The sequence below is a fragment of the Limulus polyphemus genome, unplaced genomic scaffold, assembly GCF_000517525.1.
Source record: "Limulus polyphemus unplaced genomic scaffold, Limulus_polyphemus-2.1.2 Scaffold1993, whole genome shotgun sequence".
Taxonomy (NCBI): Eukaryota; Metazoa; Arthropoda; class Merostomata; order Xiphosura; family Limulidae; genus Limulus; species Limulus polyphemus.
In genome coordinates this window covers 59,374-82,759 of record NW_013667603.1, presented here as the reverse complement: position 1 = coordinate 82,759, position 23,386 = coordinate 59,374, and the positions used below count along the sequence as shown (strand labels likewise).

The window sequence follows — 23,386 nt, the reverse complement described above, 5'->3', positions numbered from 1 at the left end:
CTTCTCCAAGAATTAGGAAGGTTAGATGTACATTTTTGTTTACCCCTCGCTTATCTTTAACAGCAATATTTCAGTAAGATAATGCTAAGACGTGAAGCATCAGTATAACCTTCTCCATGAATTAGGAAGGTAAGATGTACGTTTTTGTTTACCCCTCGCTTATCTTTAACAGCAATATTTCAATTAAATAATGATAAGACGTAAAGCATCAGTATAACCTTCTCCAAAAATTAGGAAGGTAAGATGTACGTTTACCCCTCGCCTATCTTTAATAGCAATATTTCTGTTAAATATTGTTAAGACGTGAAAAAGGTATGCAATCTTCTCCAAGAATCAGGAGGTAGGGCGTACATTTTTATTTACCCCTCGCCTATCTTTAATAGCAATATTTCTGTTATACAATGCTAAGACGTGAAAAATGTATGCAATCTTCTCCAAGAATCAGAAATATAGGTCGTACATTTTTGTTTACCCCTCGCCTATCTTTAACAGCAATATTTCTGTTATACAATGCTAAGACGTGAAGCAAAAGTGCAAATTGTAGAGGATTCAGAAGAAAAATATATTTTTTATTATTATTATTACACCTTTACAGTTCTCTCTCTTGATTCTCCAAAAGTATCCTTTCTGTTAAAAAGAGGAAAAAAATGATAAAGTATGAACATTACCTTTCAGAAGATAACTTCTTTGTAACAGAAATGTATGTTTTCAGTAATTCTTTTTTAACTTTTCACGTGACTCTTGAACTTTAAAACACTAAACCATGCACTTTGATTCCCTTTCTCTTCGTCTTGGAATAAAGTTGATATTCACTATGTTTTAGCTACGTATATACTTTTACTGTTACGAAAAAAATGTTTTTACTTAAAGTAAATGGAAGATATAAAATTTGCTAATAGAAAACAAAAAAAGACGAGTGAATGCATTTTTAATGTTCTGTGTTTTCACGAAGGATATGAATCACTTGGAGTAAGGCTGGTTGAAACCTATGCTGGTAGACCATTTTATTTCAATATACGTCAGAATGAAAAACCTTGCATTGTAATTTAGGAATTGTATACTTGTAGTATATTAAACAGGTTAGTAAAAATATCCATGAGGATGCAGATAAAAGAGAGAGAGATGTCGTTAACGAAATGTTGTAAAAATTAAAAATACAACAAAGTGTGTATTTGTGGTAAATTAATTTTTTTTACATTTTAAAAAGTTAAAGTAACATATATATATACTTCTAAACTTCTACAGCACTAACAACTAACAGTTACAAGGAATGCACACGCTGTTTTCTTTGTACATCATCATAAACATTTTTAAATGTATTTTTAAGACTTTACTGTAAGATTCTAAATTTTATACAAAAGCATTTTGTTCGGTAGGTTCTTCGGATTTTCTATTCATGTGCATAGTTATAGCCGATGTGGGTGATATACCCATTTAGTGCTGACCTCTGTATTGATTACAGCAAAGACATGAACGTAAAATAAAGTTTAGAGCTACTATTAGGGACCATCAAAAAATTTATACAGACACAAGTTTCAACACTTCACGTATCTTCTTCAGTTGAACTGGGAGCGCGTGAAAGTATTGAAACATGTATCCATATAAATTTGTTATTGTTCAGTAATAGTGGATTTAAACTTTATTTTAGATTACTGCACATGGTATTTGTATATTCACTTCTTATTAAACATAAGTGAATTTCGATTTTTTTCGCTTTTAACTTTGGTGTTATGAAACCTGGTAGTAAATTAAAGACCTTAAGAGGACAGTGAATTACTTTCGAATACTCACATCAAAGTAATGTATTTTTACATTAAAGAACAACGTGTTATTCTAATGTTGTGATGAAGGCAGAAACGCCAATCTATTCTTCACGCCTCATTTTAGGCACTTCAAGAAATTCTTTATTGCCTTACAATCTGTTAAAGCGGTTTTTGTTAGCTAAATTTCATCAGTAACAATATTCTTGGTTGTAATTGCATAAGTGGGCTCTTTAAGAAATTTTTTGTAAGGTTAAACTAAGATAAAACGGTTTTTGTTAACCATGATTCATCAGAAACAATATTTTCGATTTCAGTTGCATGAGTAAGCTCTTTAAGAAATTTTTTGTAAGGTTAAACTAAGATAAAACGGTTTTTGTTAACCATGATTTATCAGAAACAATATTTTCGATTTCAGTTGCATGAGTAAGCTCGTTAAGAAATTCTATATAGGGTTATACTAAGTAAAGACGGTTTTTGTTAACCAAGATCTATCAGTAGCAATATTTTTGGTTTTAGTTGCATGAGAAGGCCCTTTAAGAAATTCTTTATTGGGTTACAATTGCACTAAATTATAATGGTTTTTGTTAACCAGGATCCATCAGTAACAGTATTTTGGTTTTAGTTGCATGAGAAGGCCCTTTAAGAAATTCTTTATTGGGTTACAATTACACTACATTATAATGGTTTTTGTTAACCAGGATCCATCAGTAATAATATTTTTGGTTGTAGTTGCATGATTTCAGCACAGAACTTGAAAGAACACACTCTCTTTCACCAAATTCCAAACAGATGTGGCGGCATCCAATCAATTCTGTAAAAAAATGAAGAAATAATAAAGATAGTGTCTTCAAACTGTCACATAGTCAAGGGCGTCTCTGGGCAATGGCTCACAGAACCCATGATCCGTATGTATTACACTGTGTCCCGAATCTATCTTAATTAAGTAAACTATAATATATTGCTTTGTAATTATGTTTTAATTAATTTGAATAATTGCTGCTTCTTGGGGCCCAAACCCTGAACCTTTTTAGTGGCTAACGACACTCTTACACATAGTTAACTTGTTGCCTGATGTAAGTGTGAAGGAAATAAATGTTGGACAACAGACGGTTTATTGTGAAACAAACACTGCGTAATATTGCAATGTGCATACATTTTGACGCACAGAAATATATGTGAGCAAGTACTTAAAACAAATCAATACTATATCAAATATCTTAAATATCAAACTTAATACTATACCCTACACCGACCTGAGACACTGCCTTTCAGCTAAACTTAAGCATTTTTTTACTATTCTAATTTACTATACATACTTAATCCAGACTAATTTCACAGTATTCAGCCCAACAACATGTTTTTTTTTTCTGACGTGAAGTAATGAGCACAGAGAAGCCCCTTTATAATGGCTTGTACATATCCAATGGCTTAGTTTACCTGCAAATTCGTAAATTTAATTACGTACCATGTAATGATGAAATTATTGTACGCAATTGAATCAATAATGTGGAACAGATAAAGCGATAAATACGCTTTCATAGAATCAGGAATTGGATTGCAACTGTACTTTACTACGTTTGTTTCAGAGCAAAACTACACAACAGGTTATCTGCACCATATACATCGCGAGAAATCGAACCCCGGATTTTACTTTTGTAAGTCCATAAAGTTAATGCTAACCGACCGGGGAATCAAGGGTGGAAATTAAGCAGATTTTGGCTAAAGCTTTATTTGTAAATTGTTTTTCAAATAGACAATGCTGGTGTAGTATTGATAACCAATGCATTATTGGAGCTACAGTATGTTTCTTGAATTTTACAAAACCACTCATATTTACTACAATGATGTTAATGATGAAATACGGTTAATTTTGATTAAATTATATTTTCGATATAATTTTTAAATATTTGGAAAGATTGCCAAATGAGATATTTTTTTTATACACGTGGAGGTTGAAATGACGAACAGAAACCCAATTGTGTTCAAAATAAGAAGTAACAAGAACCTCACACTGATTGGAAAGAAACTAAAGTTTTCTACGTTCTTTTTCTTTCTTTGAACTTTGCTGGGGTTCCCTGTTAACTTCAGTTGAATTCATGTAAGGAAAGTGCGACAGCTTTTTGTTAGTGTATTCTGATACGTGACCAACTACTAATGTTTCTTTGACTTTGACACGACAACCCACGGCTTGGACACTTGCCAAAAAAAAAAAAAATATTGACGGAATGCTAGAATTGTTTCGACACCTGTGGGTCATGTCAGGCATTTGGCACTTAACCAAACGATTGTCTTGGAGCCAGACAACAAACTGGAAAATTGTCACTTCGTGTCAACCAATTTGAAATATGTGAGCGTTGCGGTTTTATAAATATGGTACTATGTATGCGTGTGCTTGCATACATTTATATTAATCATAAAAGTAAGTATTATAAGGAATAGAATGAGTTCACGTGTTTTATGACAAAGTTATATTGATGAGACATTTACTTACTGAAGATTTCCCCAACAAGAAATGTCCGGTGTGGCCTAGTGGTTGTTGTGCTTAGCTGTGAATCCGACGGTTTATTATTCGCGTCCTGTTGCTGCAGAAACGCGCTTCGCACTTTGGTGCCTTGGGTACATTTTAAGAATGATGGTAAAATCCCTCTTTCCTATTAGAATACCATAAGGTTAGCGGTGGGTGCTGTTATCTAGTCTATCATTTCCAAATTAGGGACGGCTAGCGCAGATAGTCCTTATGTAGCTGGGCGGGAATATCTGAAAAAAAAAAAACAATCACCTACCCATCAAAAGTTTTTTTTCTTTGTGATAAAATTTGCAAAGTGCACATAAATATAGAGCAAGATTATGTGTTATAAGTAGTTTTCACATATGGAAATATATGACTGTTTACTTTTGGGTAATGAGTATGTGGCTTTGACGTTCAAAAATACTATGATTTAGTTGTACGAGAGTTAGTCGCTGTAGATGTAAGACGTAGCGCCAATGGCGACATGTTTGATACCTATATAGATAGTTCATAGCAAATGTGCAACTAGTAAAACACTAGGCATCTATCGAAGAAGAGGGCATTCAGTTTACTTCGTGAAAGAAAGAAAAACTCGAGCAACAGGACGTTTTTGAGACAGTATTGGCTTTCGAAACAACATCTTAAGTTAATACGTAGCAAAGGCCTCATGCACAAAGAAGTTACGAAAGAGAATCTTCCAACCCTATGTCATTGCAATGAAGCTGAGCTCATTACCTTGTACCACTTACAAGATAATAGTCAAGGATTTAGAAATGGCGAAGGCTCGTAAGATCAACAACTGTTTTTACTAGAATAAGATGGAAGCACAGGAACCCTATTCGACTACATACTTTATTAAGTTCCCCGAGTCAATGATTTCTTTGGTCAGTTTAAACGTGATTTGGAAGCCGACCGCAGCATACAATAGACGTTCTGTGAAACGTTTGCCAAGACGTGCGACCTGAGACTGACCTCGCAGTCCTTCACAGGATTTTGTTGCAATGGAAGATGAGGCTTTAGACAATAATGCTTGGTCACGAACATCAGAATGGGCATTGTCGATGATGGTTAAATTAGTTGTAAGAGGAATATGAGAGCTGGCACACCGTAAAGTGCAATTAACACTTAATATTTTGCACTAATGATGTAATTTTCATCATACATATGATATAATGTATTAATCGCTCATTATTTTTCGGTAAAAATCATTAATCTAGAAGAATTAGTTAAGTTACAAATAATTATACGGAGCGATAAAATTTTTATAAAGCACCCTTTTATGTTGTTGTTTGTAATTAAGTACAAAGCCACACAATGGGCTATCTATGCTCTGCCCACCAAGGGTATCGAAACCCGGATTCCAGCGTTGTAAGTCCGCAGACATACCGCTGTGCCACTGGGGGACACCGTTTTATGACCCTCTTCCAAGATCTACATATTACCTAAAAATGACATTTTATTTTTCCAGAACAGTTATTTATTTTTTTAAATCCAGTTTAGAGATCGCTGTCTTTTCGAGGAATAAAGTAAAGGATGTAAATTTTTTACACTTGGATTCAGAAAACTATGCACACTAATAAATATCTTTTACTTGCAAAAACATTAACGTTTGAGAGCAACCGTCGCTCCGAATAGATAATTTTTGGTTGAATTAAACAACATCAAATAAGTAGCATATTTTATTAACACAGCAGACACCATGATGAACATTGTTTAACTATTAACACGGCAGATCATGAGATGAAGATAGTTTAAATGCTAACAGAGCAGGTAATGAGATGCAGACTGCTTATATATATGTTTCATTAGAACAAAATCTACGTTCTAACTTTATAAAGGGTATAGTTGATTTTTTTTGTAGCAGATCTTCGTTATATATATATATGTGTGTGTGTGTGTATACGAAAAGAAAACGACTTTCCAGATTCTGATCAAAGCAGAATAAAATACAAATACTATACATATTCGTAGTGTACGTAGTCTTTAGATTCATGCTTTTCTTCCTTGAACACATGCAGCATATGTGTACATAGATACATATATTGCAAGCGTACAAGGCTAGACAACGAAAGTATATATTTTAATTGTTTGTTTGTTTTTGAATTTCGCGCAAAGCTACACGAGGGCTATCTGCGCAAGCCGTCCCTAATTTAGCAGTGTAAGACTAGAGGGAAGGCAGCTAGTCATCACCACCCACCACCAACTCTTGGGCTACTCTTTTACCAACGAATAGTGTGATTGACCGTCACGTTATAACGCCCCCACACGGCTGAAAGGGCGAACATGTTTGGTGGGACTGGGATTCGAACCCGAAACCCTCTGATCGCGAATCGAGCGCCCTAACCACCTGGCCATGCCGGGCCTTATATTTTAATACAGGAGTGTTTAATATCCAGATCATTGCTAGGCAGAACGCTGTTAAACGTGAATTTATGCAAACATTCTTGGCTGAGCACTTTTATTTATCAAAGACAGTAAACTATTGTTGTTTATAGCCAATCATATGCTTTTACATCATGAAAATATCCATTTATGTTTGCTGTCGCTGAATAAGCACCAGAATAATGTGCTAAATTTAGCATTGACAGAGCTGGTCTTAACTACAATTATTAACACTGTTCTTCTTTGTCAGGATTGTTTTGTGATGCTCCAACGATCATGGAAATGTTTGAATGCAATGTTTGTTATCACATTCTGAGTTACGAATACATGTAAAATGAAAAAGACCCACAAAGTACATCCCGTATTGTGTCGTCTTACTAGCTAAAGTATTTGGCATATGAATCTCTGGAAAAATCGAGCATGACGATTCTGTAAAATTCCGACATCTACTGTTTGGCGCTGCTATGTAGGCTCTAAAACAGAATGTTAAATTTAGCTCTAACAGAAGCCGGTCTTGCCTGCAATTACTAAAATATCAGTTAGCATCTGATTATCACAGTACATCCAAAAAGTGCGATTTATTTGTAAAGATTTATGTGAAAGTTGTTTGTTAGAAAATCTTCTTTCATTGATTCATGTTACGAATTAAATAAAATAATAATAAAGTATATATATTTGGTATCACAAAGAAAAATGCGTGAATGTAAATATAGAAATTTGAACAGTTCCAAATTATCGGAAAGGCTGAAAATGAGCAGTGGCTAAGATTAAAAGAAACATTAGCCATAAAGAACTTAGCACCTGAACTAAACAAGAAATCCAACACCGGTGAGGTGATGTTAAAAGTGTGATAAGAGAGAAAAAAATTCACATATTTAATATCATTTGGTTGGGTGGTGTAAAATCAACTTACAAAAACTGCTTGACGACAAAAAAACACAACGAAGTTTCATACTCGGTTAAAAAGCGAGTGAGGGGAGAAGAAATTGTTTATATTCTTAGTTAGCTCATTTCTATAGAGTATTGATATTTCTAGCCAATTATCTTGGGTTCGATCCCTAGTTCCGGAGCTTCTTTTCACTTATTGTTTTTTTTCATTACAATATTGTTTGTTAGAAAGTCTACTTTCTTGGATTCATGTCGTAAATGAAATATATTAATAAAAAATATATATACGCGAATCTAATTTGACTGTTGTAATTTAGTTCGTTTGAAAAATTTCTTGTCCTGTTATATTTAAAATTATTTAAACATTCTTAAACGTTTTACACATGCGTTGTTACTGAGAGTCTCTTGGTGAATCAACCGTAAGTTTATGGGCTTACAGCGGTAAAATACGGGATTCGATTACCGCGGTGGACAGGGTGTATATAACACATTGTGTAACTTGTAAAACAAGCTACTAAGAAATAATTATACTTTACAAAAGCAAAGTTCCAGGGCTATGGTGCTCTTGGAATTAATTTTGCTATTGTAGATCGTGGCCACTCTGATGGCCTGGATTACACGTCATTTTCCGACATAGCAAGCTCACTGCAAGAAAGTTCTGCGAAGGAGAGCAATGTAAACTGTAAACGTCAGATCTTGATAAGCTTCGCGCGGTTCATCCACGGTGCAAGGACGTCTATTTTCACAATCAAATTTAAGCTGAAGGAAAATGAAAAATCCGTTGGAAACACATAAGATAAATCGTTAATGGTACCAGGAGATATACTTAGTTCTATCGCAATAGCTTTTTGGGTCCTATTATTACCTTCATATTCATTTTGTGTACGAGTGCGTTTCCCCAGATTGGCTTAGGGCAAGGTTTCCCAATCTTTTTTGTTCCTCTGTACCCCTTGGGCATTCTTTCCCAAAGCACTAATGGAGGGACGAGAGCTTGCCCAGTTGGCTGATCCATAGTTTATCAGCTGATTTGTAACGAGGGTGTTCTATATTGATTATGTTCTACATTACTTATTGAAAACATGAGTTATAATGTAGCACAGCAATAACATCACTAGATACTATTAAACAGGTCTATCTCCTGTAATAACCTACAATATTTGTTTGTTTGTTCTTTAGCACAAAGCTACAAAATGGGTTATCAGTTAACTCACCAACAGTATTAACACCTGGTTTTTAACATTATAAGCCTTCAGACTTACCACCGAGCTAATGGGGGGGGGGGCTAACTTTTGATAATGTCAAATAAATAATGATCACATTAAATTTTAAATTCAATGACTGGTAGACAGTAGTTTCTAATTTTTATCATAGTCTTCTTTTAGTTGAAAAATGATTTTTTTAAATTGATAGTAAAACACTTGTTATTTTTTACTAAAGCTTTCCACACATAAAAAAATTTCAATCTTATTTTTAGACAATTAAAAAAATAAGAACAAGGAAATATTATAAAAACTGTGTACAACAATTTAGACAAAAAACCTTATGCATGATCCATCACTGTTCCTTCTTATTTCTTTTCCATGCATGCCATACAGTCCATCAGCTAAACTCGTATTCCATTAGTAACTAATATAACAAAGCATGCGACTTAATCACATACTTCACGTCTTTACATTTCTACACTCCTTTCATAAACAATAATATGTCTGTTTTAGTTGTTCTTGCACTGTTTACTCATTTTCAAAGTAATTAATACATATACATACAAAACATCTCTGTGGGTCTCCATAATATGACACCAGTTTTTGTATTTGTTTCTTTCAGAATTTTTGTGCAAATCTACACAAGATCTATCTGTGCATAACCACTTCTGATTTTTGAAATGATGCATTAGAAGGAGGATAGCTAGTCAATAGCACCTATAACCAAATCTTGGGATGTTCATTTCTTACCACACAGTGAGATTTGACAATCACTCTTAAATTACAATTGACATGAGCTACTCCAAACTTACACCAAAAGTATTAGTACGAGAAAGTCATTTTGTCAAACTAATGAAATGTGTACATGAAGATAAAAGTCTGCATCAAAAACAAAATTATTTAACCAAACAAACTTACATGTTTCTGTGGTATAACTAATCTGGCCAAATACTGTTAATTAGTAGCAGCTGTTGTGTTACATCACAATAAGACTAATCACATCTTTCTTACTTGACTAAATTACATACTCGAAGCCTACCCTAGAGTAGAAGAGGAAGATCTGAATAATACTATCAATCTTACAGTGATCATACCTATTACCCAGTAAACTTATAACTGTTTAACCTTAAGATGTTTATAATGATAAATAATCCCATACACTACAGTTAAATACATTTTAAACCGATTTATGCATAGTAGGAAAGTTTCTTATTAAGATTAAGTTACACCTCTGCATATATTAAAATCTAATCTAAAAACTGAGAACAGAAATAGTACGTGCTACGTTTTATGTCTACTGTGATGTCAATAATATAAGTGTTCACACCAAATAACCTATGGACAATAAAAGTGTATTTTATGGTGTGAACACCTTTTCCAAGCTAGCAAAGCATGATTATAATTAATTATACTTATAATACGATGTTAGTATTACACCTATTATATTTGTTAACACTAATACGATGTTAGTATTACGCCTATTATATTTGTTAACACTAATACGATGTTAGTATTACGCCTATTATATTTGTTAACACTAATACAATGTTAGTATTACTCCTATTATATTTGTTAACACTAATACGATGTTAGTATTATGCCTATTATATTTGTTAACACTAATACAATGTTAGTATTATGCCTATTATATTTGTTAACACTAATACGATGTTAGTATTATGCCTATTATATTTGTTAACACTAATACGATGTTAGTATTATGCCTATTATATTTGTTAACACTAATACGATGTTAGTATTACGCCTATTATATTTGTTAACACTACTACGATGTTAGTATTATGCCTATTATATTTGTTAACACTAATACAATGTTAGTATTATGCCTATTATATTTGTTAACACTACATTCTTTATCTAGTTCCTTAAGGATTTTCAAAAACTAGAAGTGGGTATAATCATAGTATTTCAACCACACTATGTTTGATATATACTTAATCCAGAGCTCATTAGATCAGCTGAGACACAACAGCAGTGGTCAGCACATTATTTATATAGGCCATTTGTTATGATAATAATTGTGGTGCGAATGCCTTTTTCTATTTCCTATTTAAACAAATAATTACTTATTTGGTTCCTACCATTTGATACTCAGGGTAACCGTTACCATACAACTGTAAGTGGTACAGATGTTTTACATGCTACTGTCACTAACCTTGAATAAAAAATTAAAATAACCAGCAGTGGTGTTTTGTATATACTATAGTTTTCATGCACACACAAACTGTCGAGGAGAAAACCACCTATTGTTTTTGTGAAACATTGCAGTTAATAAAAGACATTACAATACAAAAATGGCAGATTAAAATCACATACTTTAATAAAACATTGCATGTTAACAGTTCATGCAGGTTATGTTAATAATATACTAGGATAAAAAATACAGGATAAACTGATTTCCTTACGGGTTTAACACTAAACCTGATAAAGCTGTTGGTTTTAAACTTCCTGTAGTTGTGACAGAGCTCTTATTGGGTAGTCCAAATCTGAAAAGCAAAAAATAATACAACTACAACAAAAACAAGCTAACTATTTCCAATAATCATATCTTGCATCTAACCCTTAATTTAAGTTACTTCAAACTATAGTTTGTAAATGCTAGGGGCATCTGATGGTTTGCTTTTTGTGATGTTGACAACATATTTACTAGTAGCTCAATTAGGGCATTCCAAAAACTAAGTAATACATATCAACAAGTGAGTTTTAAAACTTTAGCATCATTTATTTGGTTTCTTAAATTTCCAATATTCATCAGATTCTCATCTGGGTTACCATAAAAAAAATTTATGTAAATTTAAGCTATATGTTCAGAAATTTGGTAAAGAATAAAACATTACATCATCCAGTTTCAAAATGTATTTGAACCCCCTACTTAGACTTCATATCAAAGCTAAAAAAAGTTTTCAAGAACACTGTAATTTTCACACCAAAACATAACATATACCATACCCTATTACACAAAGTTACAAAAGAGATCATTATACTAGTTCACAGTGAATTCAATATTACTCAAATAAAATAAATGTTACTATATCTGTGAGAATAGGTAATGTACTGTATCAGAAATCTTGATTCATAATAGAAAAAAAGTAAAAATTACCAAGTAGAATATTTTGCAGGTTAAAAATTCATCTTCCACAACCAACCTTTTAATTTTCTTGTTTAAATTACTTTTCTTTTGTTTCTCTCCTCCTCTAGCTTTATTAGTAATAATTCAATTGTCACACTCCCCTTTTTCACCCTATATTTATCCTTTTACACACCAAAAATTGTTTATGCAACACTCATTCATCACTAATTACAAACACTTACCACTCATTCCCAATTCATACCTGAAGAAGGATGATCTATCTTCTAAAAGCATTCAGGTTATTAGTTCTAATTACAAACACTTACCACTCATTCCCAATTCACCCCTATAAAAGGATGGTATATCTTCCAAAAAGCACTCAGGTTATTAGTTTTCTTATTTTTAAAAAGTACATTATACAGAAGGTTAACACTTTCTAACACTGAAAATGTACTTACCTCTACTCACACACATAACTATCTCGACCTTCCTTTGCCCTCTAAGCATTGCTAAAATTTAGAAAAGCGCACCAGACTTTTATACCCCTATATTTCTGGTGTCATTGCAGCAACATGTGCTGATCATGTGACCACCCTCCACCAATCCCATTGTGCCCCCTATATTGGTGCAGGTACAATCCTCACTTTCAAGAATTGGCATATACAAACCTGAAACAACGCCAAACAGTGGAGAGGAAGAGTGAGAAGTGTGTGAGAGGAGGTTAGTACCTATCGGAAATACATTTTCAGAGTTGGAAAATGTTAACTTCCGAAACAGTACTACCTCCTCTCACAAATAGCTAGAATCCCACATTGGAAAGGTGGAGGGTGCAAAAACAATTCATCAAGCAGAGAATAACCGCCATGAAAAAAACAGGTGTGCCGCAAATAAAATAGGAGGCACAACTGTGGGGTATAGCACTACGTCTAGAACAAGTATGCTCTTCACTCAGTAAAGAAGAGAAGAAGACATACAGGGTGGAATCAAATAGAATATGTGGCTAGGGCTAGAGGACCATATATGAAGAGGCCAAGTGTGGTTTGCCTGGGCAAAAAAACCACCCACGGGAAGTACCTTGGTATATATTTGAATATGTCATGTGTGGTCCATCCGGGCAGAAAACATCCAGTGGAAGCTCCTGCATAATAGATTTAGTGTCATATTGTGCACGTAAGATATTGGGGGATCAACAAGTGCAGTCTCCCCAGACAAAAAAAAAACGTCTGGGGGAAGCACCTTGTGACATGATGTAGTTTGACAAGAGTGGTCCATCCAGGCAGAAAACATCTAGTGGAGGCACCTTGCTAAGATAGTGAATAGCATAATTTGTACTGTAGAATTTGAAGCATAACTACGATAACCCTCTTCCCACTAAAAGAAAGAGGGGGGAATACGCATTGGGGGGGGGGTCTGGAAGAACAACCCACTGGAGATGGTGCAATGGGTGTCTGAGTTTCCTTATTTTGAAAGGCAGAAAGACCTGTCAGTAGGGATGGTCAAAAATCCTTATCTGCTTTACTTGTGAAGTCCATGAGTGATGGTCCTCAGTGCATACATAAATATATATATATAGTGATATACATAGATATGGATACACCACCAGATAAGCAGCTGGTGGTCTTACAGAAACACCCTATCTCCACAATGAACATCATAGAAGTATACAGACATAGTGCTAAGACATAAGACTCAGCACACTTCACCAGGCAACACCCGCTACCAGGTGGAATCCTGAAATATGATGTAAAACAAGGAAATAAGATAAAAAAGTAAGACGATGACTTATCCCAGTCAAAGGCAAACAGACGTGTGTAGAATTGCCACAGAAGGAAGATGATACCTGCTTGAGGAAGACGCAGCTATGTTGTGCGGAGAAAAAGTGACGAATGTATAGGGAGTTGTCCATATACCAGCCTGCATGATCTTTTCCAAAAGATGGCAGTGTTGAGCAGCTAAACACTTAGTCAGATGACGAATTTGGTGTGAAGAAACAATATGTAGACGGCAACCTGCCAGGGACACCTCAAAATATGCCAATCGTATGAGTTGACAAACCCAACCTATAAGCATAATAAGTGAAAGATCAGAGGAAACAGAGGAATGCCATGGAACAATGAAACAGGTACAAGAACAATGAAAGGAGGCAGTACAAGACAAACAACATAGAAGGAAACAAACTGGATAAAGGAGATGATTCAGAACTGAACGAAAATACAGGTGGAAAAAGGAAGGTAAGGAAATAGAAGAAAAGGCAAAACAAACTTCTGGGCAGTCCAGGGAAGGAATGCCTGATCAATATAACAAATAAGATAGGAGGAATGGGACAGAATGGCATAAAAATCAGAACAATGATGACTGCATCCCAGGATGGTGACAATTTAGATCTAAAGGGAAAATTGGTACAAGTAATAAATGGCAATGGGTTCAAAGGGAGAACCAGACAGGAGAAGAATAAGAACATTAAGATCCCAATCCGGTAGAACAGAAGAATATATCAGATGGACCAGATGAAAGAAACGGAAAACCCAGGGAAGAGAAAGCTTTCTGGAAGTGGGGGACTGGAAGGTGTTTGACAAGGAAGCTCTATAAAAAGCAATAGTTGAAACAGACAACCACTGATCAAAACCAGATGAAGAGCCGGGACAGGTGAGGAACAGAAGTACAGGAGGGTCGGAAGCCATGGGAAATAGACTAAAGACAGAAGCAAGACAAATGCTTCTGGTAAATAGACAAAGAGGAAGGACGAAAGGGACAGGCAAGGAAAGATGCAACACAAGGGGAGAGTCCTTGAGCTGAGGTTGGGGACCAGATAAAAGACACATAGAAAGTTGGAGTGTGGTGACATCAGGATGAAAAATGTCAGATTGCGGTTGATGTAAGGGTGAAAAAGACAGAGGAAAGGGCAGGGTCTGCTGCTCCAGGAAGGGCCAGAGCAGAAGGAACTACGTTGGAGCCGGGCCAATCCAGAGCAACCAATAGAACACAATAAAAAATGGTCTGGATAAGGGAAAAAACCCAAAAGACGAGTCAGATCAGAGAGTAGGCAAATAGGGGTGAGCCACTAAGCTGAGGCATGCAACCAGACAAAAGTCACTTGGAAACATGGAGTGTGGTGATGTCTGGATGAAAAAACATCAGATTGTGGTTGACTGAAGAGGGGACAGGACAGAGAAAAGGGGCAAGGTTTGTTGCTCCAGTAAGGACCAGAGCAGAGGATGAGTGGCTAATACAGAACAACCAGCTGAAACACAATGAGGAGTGGTGTGGATAATGGAAAAGACCCAGAAGATGAGGCAGATCGGAGGGGAGGAATATCTGTGAAATCGAAACTTGAAGAGGAAACTGATACTAATTGATGATCAAGCACAATCAAAATTGTGCAGGCATCTGGAGAATAAGTTAAAACACATATATACACTAGAATGACAATCGAGAAAGTGGGGATTGTGCTGCAATGGTAGAGGGAGCTACCTGCACTAGTATAAGGATTGGTGGAGGGTGGTCACATGATCAGCACATATTTCTGTAAATATGCAAAAAATATAGAAGTATAAAAGACTGTTATGCTGTTCTAAATTTTAGCAATACTTAGAGGGCAAATGGAGGTTGAGATAGCTATGTGTGAGGTAGTACCATTTCAGAATTTTGCATTCAGCAAGTTTCCTATTCTCATATGGGTAAAAATTAAATTTTCACTTCTACTCAACTGTTTGAGTTTAATCCACTGAGTTTTCATAAAAAAAGCTCAAAGCCACTTTTATAATCATGTTCACAAGCCTAAACAGGAATAATTTTAACTACTTTCCAGCTATGTACATGTATATATTATTTAAATCTTTTTACCAACCTTTCAGCTCTTGCCTGCAGTTTGTTGGCACTATCTAATGTATTAAATTTGTTCACGCTTATGGAGTTTTTCTGAAAAATAAAATAAATACTTTTAATTAACAAATTTTATATGGATTATCATAAACAAAATTTTAACACTGAGTGATAAGAGGTTTAGCAGAAATAAAATTAAACACTAACTAGTTTCAGTAAGCTTTAGAGCTCCTTTCTGTAAGTTTAGTATGTGTATAAGCATTAGCCATCCTTGATATGGTTATGTTTCATATAGCATGATTACCAGGCAACATCATTTCTAAGTGTTTATAGTCTCTGTGTACAATGTGTATAAATGTTAACCATTCTTGATATGGTTAAGTTTTATATAGCATGCTTATCAGGTATCCTCATTTCCAGGTAATTAGTCTGTGTGTATATGATTGTGTATAAAGGTTAGCAATCCTTGATATGGTTAAATTTCAAATAGCATGTTTACCAGGCAACCTCATTCCCAGATGTTTAGTCTGTGTGTATGATGTAGATAAAGGTCAGCCATACTTGATATGGTTTAGTTTCAAATAGCATGTTTACCAGGCAACATCATTCCCAGATGTTTAGTCTGTGTGTATGATGTAGATAAAGGTCAGCCATACTTGATATGGTTTATTTTCAAATAGCATGTTTACCAGGCAACATCATTCCCAGATGTTTAGTCTGTGTGTATGATGTAGATAAAGGTCAGCCATACTTGATATGGTTTAGTTTCAAATAGCATGTTTACCAGGCAACATCATTCCCAGATGTTTAGTCTGTGTGTATGATGTAGATAAAGGTCAGCTATACTTGATATGGTTTAGTTTCAAAAAATATGTCTCTAAAACAAAAGTTAGTCATCCCTGCCATGCATCAGTTTTAGATACAATTTCTTCCAAGAAACATTTACAGGATTTAAAAGAGTTAAAAGGGGACCCATTTGGCATGAAAGACTGGAAATATTGTGGGTGTGTCAAAACCAACAGTTTCTAAAGTGACTAAAATATGTCATGCATTTAATAACATCTCAAATACAAAGGCAGTTGTTATATATATGACAGTGTCTCTGTACAAATACCTTCATTGTGAGACACAGCATAAAGAGCAAGCACTGTTAGAGAAAACATAACTAGAACTCGATCACCTGTAATACTTTGGTATAGCAGCAATACCTACTTTATCCATTATTCACAGAAATACAAATTTAGGCAACCATTGAATAATGTGTGTGACTCAAGAACACTGGTAACAAGTGATCCAGTTATGTGAGTTAACATTCACTCTTTCAACATAGCACCTAGAATGCTTTGTGAATGAGTTAAAAGTTCACTGGTTAAAAGTAGTAAGCTGTGATGTCTTTTAAAAGTTTACACATTCAATCTCACCACATGATACAAGTCATTATGAACCTTATAAAACAATTCATTTCCACCAAATGAATGACCTAAAACAAATAATTGCAGGAAAGTTGAGCTTTTTTTCTTCAAAGTAACAAATAAATAAACTTACTGCATAATAAAACAAAATATAGTTATAACCTTGATAAGGGAAGAAACAATTACTACCAAAACCTCATTATAAATTACATATACAAATATATATATATATATATATACACACACATGCAGGAAGCATGTCTTCACAAATCAAAACAAGATGTTTATAAAACCAATGCTGTTTTCCCTGCTTTACTTACAGGTTCAGTTTCTCAAAATCTCAATCAAAAGATCCTGAAATACTTCGGGTGAATCAAGATCTGACAGGAATTGAAATAGTTTATGAAACATGATGATTGCAGATGAAACAGGACCTTCTTTTTCCAATGTTTACTCTAACATCTTTAAGATAGACATACGGGGACCTCACTTTTCAAAAATAACCCAAGAAAAACGAAGGTAAGAGATGTTAGGCAAGATACAATCAGATATAATTATGGGAACAAAGACTTAATACACATAAAAGAGTCACAGACAATGAGGAATTACAGCTAGTTGGAGATTTAATACATTAATAGTACAATACAAATGAAAAAGCAAGTAAATTGTATAATGCAGTAGTACTCTTTATGTGAGCTCTTTGCTTTACACAGTGCCCGATTTCCATGCTACCACATGAATGTCTTATGTTAATCTTTATAAATGCGTGTGCAAAATCTCAAAAACAAGCATGCAAGAAATGGATACTATGTGAAGAGTTAAGTGGATCATTGCAGGACAAGAAAATTGCCTGCCGAAAATGTTTCCAGGGAAACTACATATTCAAATATAGCTCTAGTTAACAACTTTATACACATAAAACTTAAATAGATGTAAAAATTTAAAAAATACCTTTTCTGGGGTCAAATTTTTTATAGAAGTGAGGACTACATTCTTATCTGTAGAGTTATTTTCTTCTGTGGTAATAGTGTCCTTCGTGGGTTTTTCTGAAGTGAGTGATTGTTGTATCACAGGACGTGTAATTTTGGTAACCCCAGAAACTTTACCCATAATTGAGGGTGACTTGGAAGCACACGTTTTGGTCAACTGTTGCTGAGAAAGAGTGATATGGCTTGGTTTTACTTTAACAGTAGGTTTAGCTGTGATTTCTGTTTCTTGCTGTGGTAAGGTTCCCAAAATTTCTTCCTCATTCACGGTCTCATTAACATCTGTCGATTTAATTTCATCACCCAACAAATGATCATCATCAAGAACGTCATCTTCATCTGCATCCTCAGTTGCCTCAACTTGCTCTACACACATCACAAAGAGCAATCAGAAATGTTTTAATATCAAATAAGCATTGTCATAATTTTAAGCTATCAGTGCTTTGGATTTGAAAATCAAAGAAGCATGATAGAATATTATATTACTGAAGAATATGAGATGACATCAGGAGTTATTCTTATTCCTAAACTGCAGGATTACAATTCCAGAAATATTTCTATGAATCCTTAATACTAATGTTGCTGGGACAAAAATTTATTTATTTAATCACTGAGTAGAAAATTTTAACCCTACCAATACGGGCTGGCTGGGATCCACCGAGCTCATAACCACGAAAGTATCCACGAGAGTATATTATACTATGATTTTTGATAATGTATGCATATCTCTATAAAATTTTGGAGATTCCTAGTAAACATTACAAGGCTTTGATACACAAAATATCAGATTTTTAAATTACATTTTAAGATTTCTTAAGTAATGTTTTTATTGTGTCTTTCTTCTTTGCAAATGTTGACTATTCAACATGCAAAGTAATTTTAATTTTAAGATTAAGAATACTTTTATGCATCAGAACATTTTCAAATTTCATATGCAAAATCTTTATAACCACCAGTTAATTACCAAATGTTTTTTTTAGAAAAAACTTTATACTTCGTATTTTATTTCCACTACTCTATCTCTGTATGGGTTGGGTCAATTTAACTGACCTCGTAACCAACATAAAAAATTAGAAAATAAATATAAATTATGCTTTTTTCATTCTAGGATGACTACAAATTATAACATGAAAACGCAAATGTTTAGTCTAAATATCTTAAATCTCATAACATTATACACATATATATATATATTCATTATTTTTATTATATTGACCTTTTAGCCGTACCTAACTAACATTACAGAAGTTGCAATGATGCAGCACACTTGCACTCACGTTACCATATCCAAGATTATAAAATTGGCCTTTACAAAGTGACTTGTCTAGGCAGTGTTTTAGTGGACCAGTATTTTGTAAAATACAGTCACATTTCAGTTATAATACATTTTATACGTATATATATTATTACTATTTACAAATAAGTTCTTAAAGATATTTTTCTTAAAACACAGAACAGTAATGAAGAAGTATATCAAACAATTATCTCTTCTAGTTACGTGGAGGATATGAAACAATTTTTTTAAAAGTTTTATATATACATTTTGAAATAACCAAAAATCATAAATAACTATATCAATACCACAGAATTTCACTATAATTTATCAAGCTTAGTAAGTAAGCTGTATTTGTGTCTGAGAAAATATAAAATTTCAAGCTCACTAGAGTCTTATCTTACTGCTTAGAATACAGCATGATAAGAAAGAATTTGCCACCCAAATACTTCAAAGATGCTGAGAAAGCCACTAAGGGGACATTCTGAGCTTTTGATTGGTTATTCATATGTCACAGACAGACGTAGGTGTACGTAAGCATTTCCAAAAATGGAAAGAGGTGGGTGGGGCCACTGTGTTTGATTCAGTAAATGTAGCAATATCTCAGCAAATAGAAGAGATAGGAGGATCTTACTTTATATTCTAGCTTGTCATTATTGGTAATTTGAGTTCCTAATTCATAAGAAACTCAAGAATTTGTATTTGATCACAAACATCTAATTTGAACCAGTGCTGCATTCAACATACCACTTGACACACAAAAATTGATATTTAGATGTTTTTTTTAATATTTACTTTTATATTAAGAAATTAACTAATGTATAATACTAAGATTTGAATTATAATCTACCATTTGATCTCAAACTTATTAACATAAATTCATAAAATAGTATTTCAATAAAATGTTGAACGTGAGTCTACAAATGCGTTGACATGGCCTTTGACCCATGACCATAGGAAAACCCGTAGAGATAGGGTTGAAGCCCTACTTAATACAAAGGTGTTAAAAATGAATATATAACTGCTTCTACACCTGTACACTTGACAGTTAAGCTGTCTTTACATTAATTATCCCACTTTCATTAGCCAAGGTCAGGCTTTATGCCACCCAAAAAATTTAGATAACTAAAAACAATGAGATCGAAGCGACTAGCAACAAGCAGGTGGCTGTCATCTTGTTTAAAATTCTTGCCTGAAGTAATGCTTAAGCACAAAATTATTTGGGAAACTCTAGCAATGTTCATTTAACAGCTTTTGGTAAACAAATAGTTTATTTTCTCGTCAGATTAAGATATATATAATTATGTAAAATACAAGGATTCTCAAACATATTTGAGTTAGTATATTAACTGTTTTGATACATGATTCTCAAACATATTTGAGTTAGTATATTAACTGTTTTGATACATGATTCTCAAACATATTTGAGTTAGTATATTCATTCTTCTGATAGCATACCCAAACACAAAATAAGAAGCGATATGAAGCAGAATTACAAACACCTCAAAATCAATGGGCTAAATTATGAAAACGTAATAAAAAAACAGATTATACAAGTCCAACCAACCTTTTGGTAAGTGCATAGCTTTCTGCAGTCTCTCAATTAGTTCATTTTTGTTGCCAGTAGTAGTTAACCCTCTAGATTTCAGCTCCTTTTTCAAATCTGCAACCTGATTTAAAGAGAATGCAAATTACTATTTTCATGGGAAAATAAATGATACCAAGATTATGAAAGCACACATCTGCAACAACAGTAAAAAAAAGTAAAATAAAAGAAACAAAGCTAACTTTACACAAAAGTATTACTTCATATTCTTGTTTAACAGTGAATAATAAAAGAAGTATTCAATGGAAGCTGGCATTTTGTATTTCTACCAGACATCTGTAAATGTAAGAGACTGTATTTTCAGTTTATTAATATTAGCAGACCAGAGATAATACTGTACCATCCACATATGATAAATATTTAATATTCAATGTAACAGCTGTAAATACCAAACATGGATACGTATAATAACAATATGAGGGTAGGCAAGGCATCTGTGCTCAAGGCCCAAATAATTCTTAACCTGGCCATAATTATTGTACAGTCTCAAGAATGGAAAAGAGGAAGGGTTTAAAAATTGAATAAAATGAAACATTTATATACAACAGGATGTACAACCATGACGTGCACAGGGACTCAGTCCATGTGTGATTAAAGTGGTCTGCAAAAATACATGATACACAAAACATACAATTGGAATGCTAAGTTCTTAGGGGGTGCTTCTTAATCTCAAACGGTAGTTTCAAATTCAAACTAGAAGTCTTGAAAACTAGTAAAATGATCCAATAAGTAAAGAGACTCTGACAAGAAAAGATTTTGCGCAAAAAATATTAATAAAAAACATGAGAGTACAGGGAATAATGCAGAATCTGAGAATAAAATCATCAAAAACAGCATAAGAAAAATATGATCTGTCACCAATTTTTTCTGAACTGTGATGTTTCTGGCAACTATTATTCACTTAACTTCCTTCTTATAACCCTCAGTGTGTTTTCAGTCCCAGAAAGAATCATGTCCAAGAAATAAATCACAGTTGGATTGAACTATTTATGAGTGTTTTGAACAACACTTCAATGTTTTTACAGAGACAAAAAAGATCTTGTAATTAAAATTAAACTTAGACTCACATTACTGTTTCTTTATTACTTCAGATCCACTAGATATTGCATTGTGTACTTGGAATATAAATGTAAACTGACTGTGGTTAAATTCTCAGTATCAATCCAGTGGGTGGTAACTTTGTCCCAAGCACTGGAACACCTTGGAACAATGAGAATCAGAAACCAAAAGTGATAAGAAAAATTGATTTTTTTTTTTTCCACTTACAAGAAGCCAGTATATCACTCTTCATATACTAAATATGTAAAGCAAACTTTAAAGAAGTTTAGAATACATTAGAAAAATAACATTATACACTGTGACAGTTTATTCAATAACAGAATTGTAAATTCCGAAATTACATATTTAAATTTAATTACAATAAAATGTAATGAGAAGTAGAAAAAACGTGTATTCACAAATTATAAAAAATTACAACATAGGAAAAGAAACTACTGCAAGATGAAGAGTACATCCCTAAATACTACATCAACACACTCGTAGGTGTTAGAATATATTTTCATAAACTTGTACTCTTTAAATACATTTACAATGAAGAACCCATAAATGTTACTTAGTTTCTTATTCACCGTGCCAAAAAGAGCTGTTTTCCCATCTTATTGTCAAGTTCTCTACAATTTAGGATTTGTTGTAAGTAAGAGAAGTTTTGAGAAATTATTACATTACCACTGTGACCACGAGGTCTTATGTTCAACATCTTGGCATATACCTGTAATGTTAATATAGATGGGAACCTACTAAAATAACTCAGCAATGTGACTTGGCAAAGTGATATATAAGTCATTGAGGTAGTGTTTTGTTGCTAGTATAATTTGAGGGGGGTATTTAGAAACACTGATTACAATATAAAAGAGGTAATTACCTCTATACAGATCACTAGTTTGGCTCCACTTATAGTACTGTGTAAAGTTTTGGTCTTTATAGCTAAGAAAAGATTCAAAAATGGATCAGAAGAGGGTTTTTTGGATGATTCTTAAGATTTTAAGGGTTATCTTATAGGAATATGTTAAAATCTTTTAACTTGTTTCTTCTTGAGAAAAAGACAGGTAAGAAGCGATCTTACTGATGTTTACAAACTATCCAGAGGATCAATGGAACAAATGACTCTGATTTTTGTGCTGTATTATGAAGACAAGATGAGAGACTACAACATACATTCCCGACCTGGGGGACATGTACCCCCAAGGGTACATTTGCACTTCTCAGTGGGTACATAGGGGTCTGAGAGTATAACCATGGTTTACACTTTACATGGTGTTTTAATCTACAGTCAGACAAAGAGAGCAAAGTGGCTCACATAAATATACGCTCTTTAGACAAAAAGTTGTGATCATGGTGAACGACTACAAAGTATCCTGTTTAATAGTAACACTACAAAGTATCCTGTTTAATA

General features: G+C 33.7%; 1 protein-coding gene across 3 annotated transcripts in view; it reads right to left on the bottom strand.

The window, feature by feature from the left end:
• Positions 1-23,386, bottom strand: part of LOC106465593 (uncharacterized protein C31H12.03c-like) — a 29,496-nt gene that overhangs the window by 1,745 nt on the left and 4,365 nt on the right. The window contains exons 1-6 of one of the 3 annotated variants that reach the window (XM_022393525.1): positions 22,856-22,870; positions 22,002-22,134; positions 20,896-20,998; positions 18,021-18,421; positions 15,683-15,753; positions 11,171-11,251 (exon numbers count right to left, since the gene is read on the bottom strand). In XM_022393525.1, the coding sequence (XP_022249233.1) occupies positions 11,171-11,251; positions 15,683-15,753; positions 18,021-18,421; positions 20,896-20,911 (569 nt within the window). In that variant the 5' untranslated portion in view covers positions 20,912-20,998; positions 22,002-22,134; positions 22,856-22,870. Of the gene's footprint in view, positions 1-11,170; positions 11,252-15,682; positions 15,754-18,020; positions 18,422-20,895; positions 20,999-22,001; positions 22,135-22,855; positions 22,871-23,386 lie in introns of those variants that run through there. The other 2 variants (XM_022393524.1, XM_022393523.1) reach the window with 2 other exon arrangements.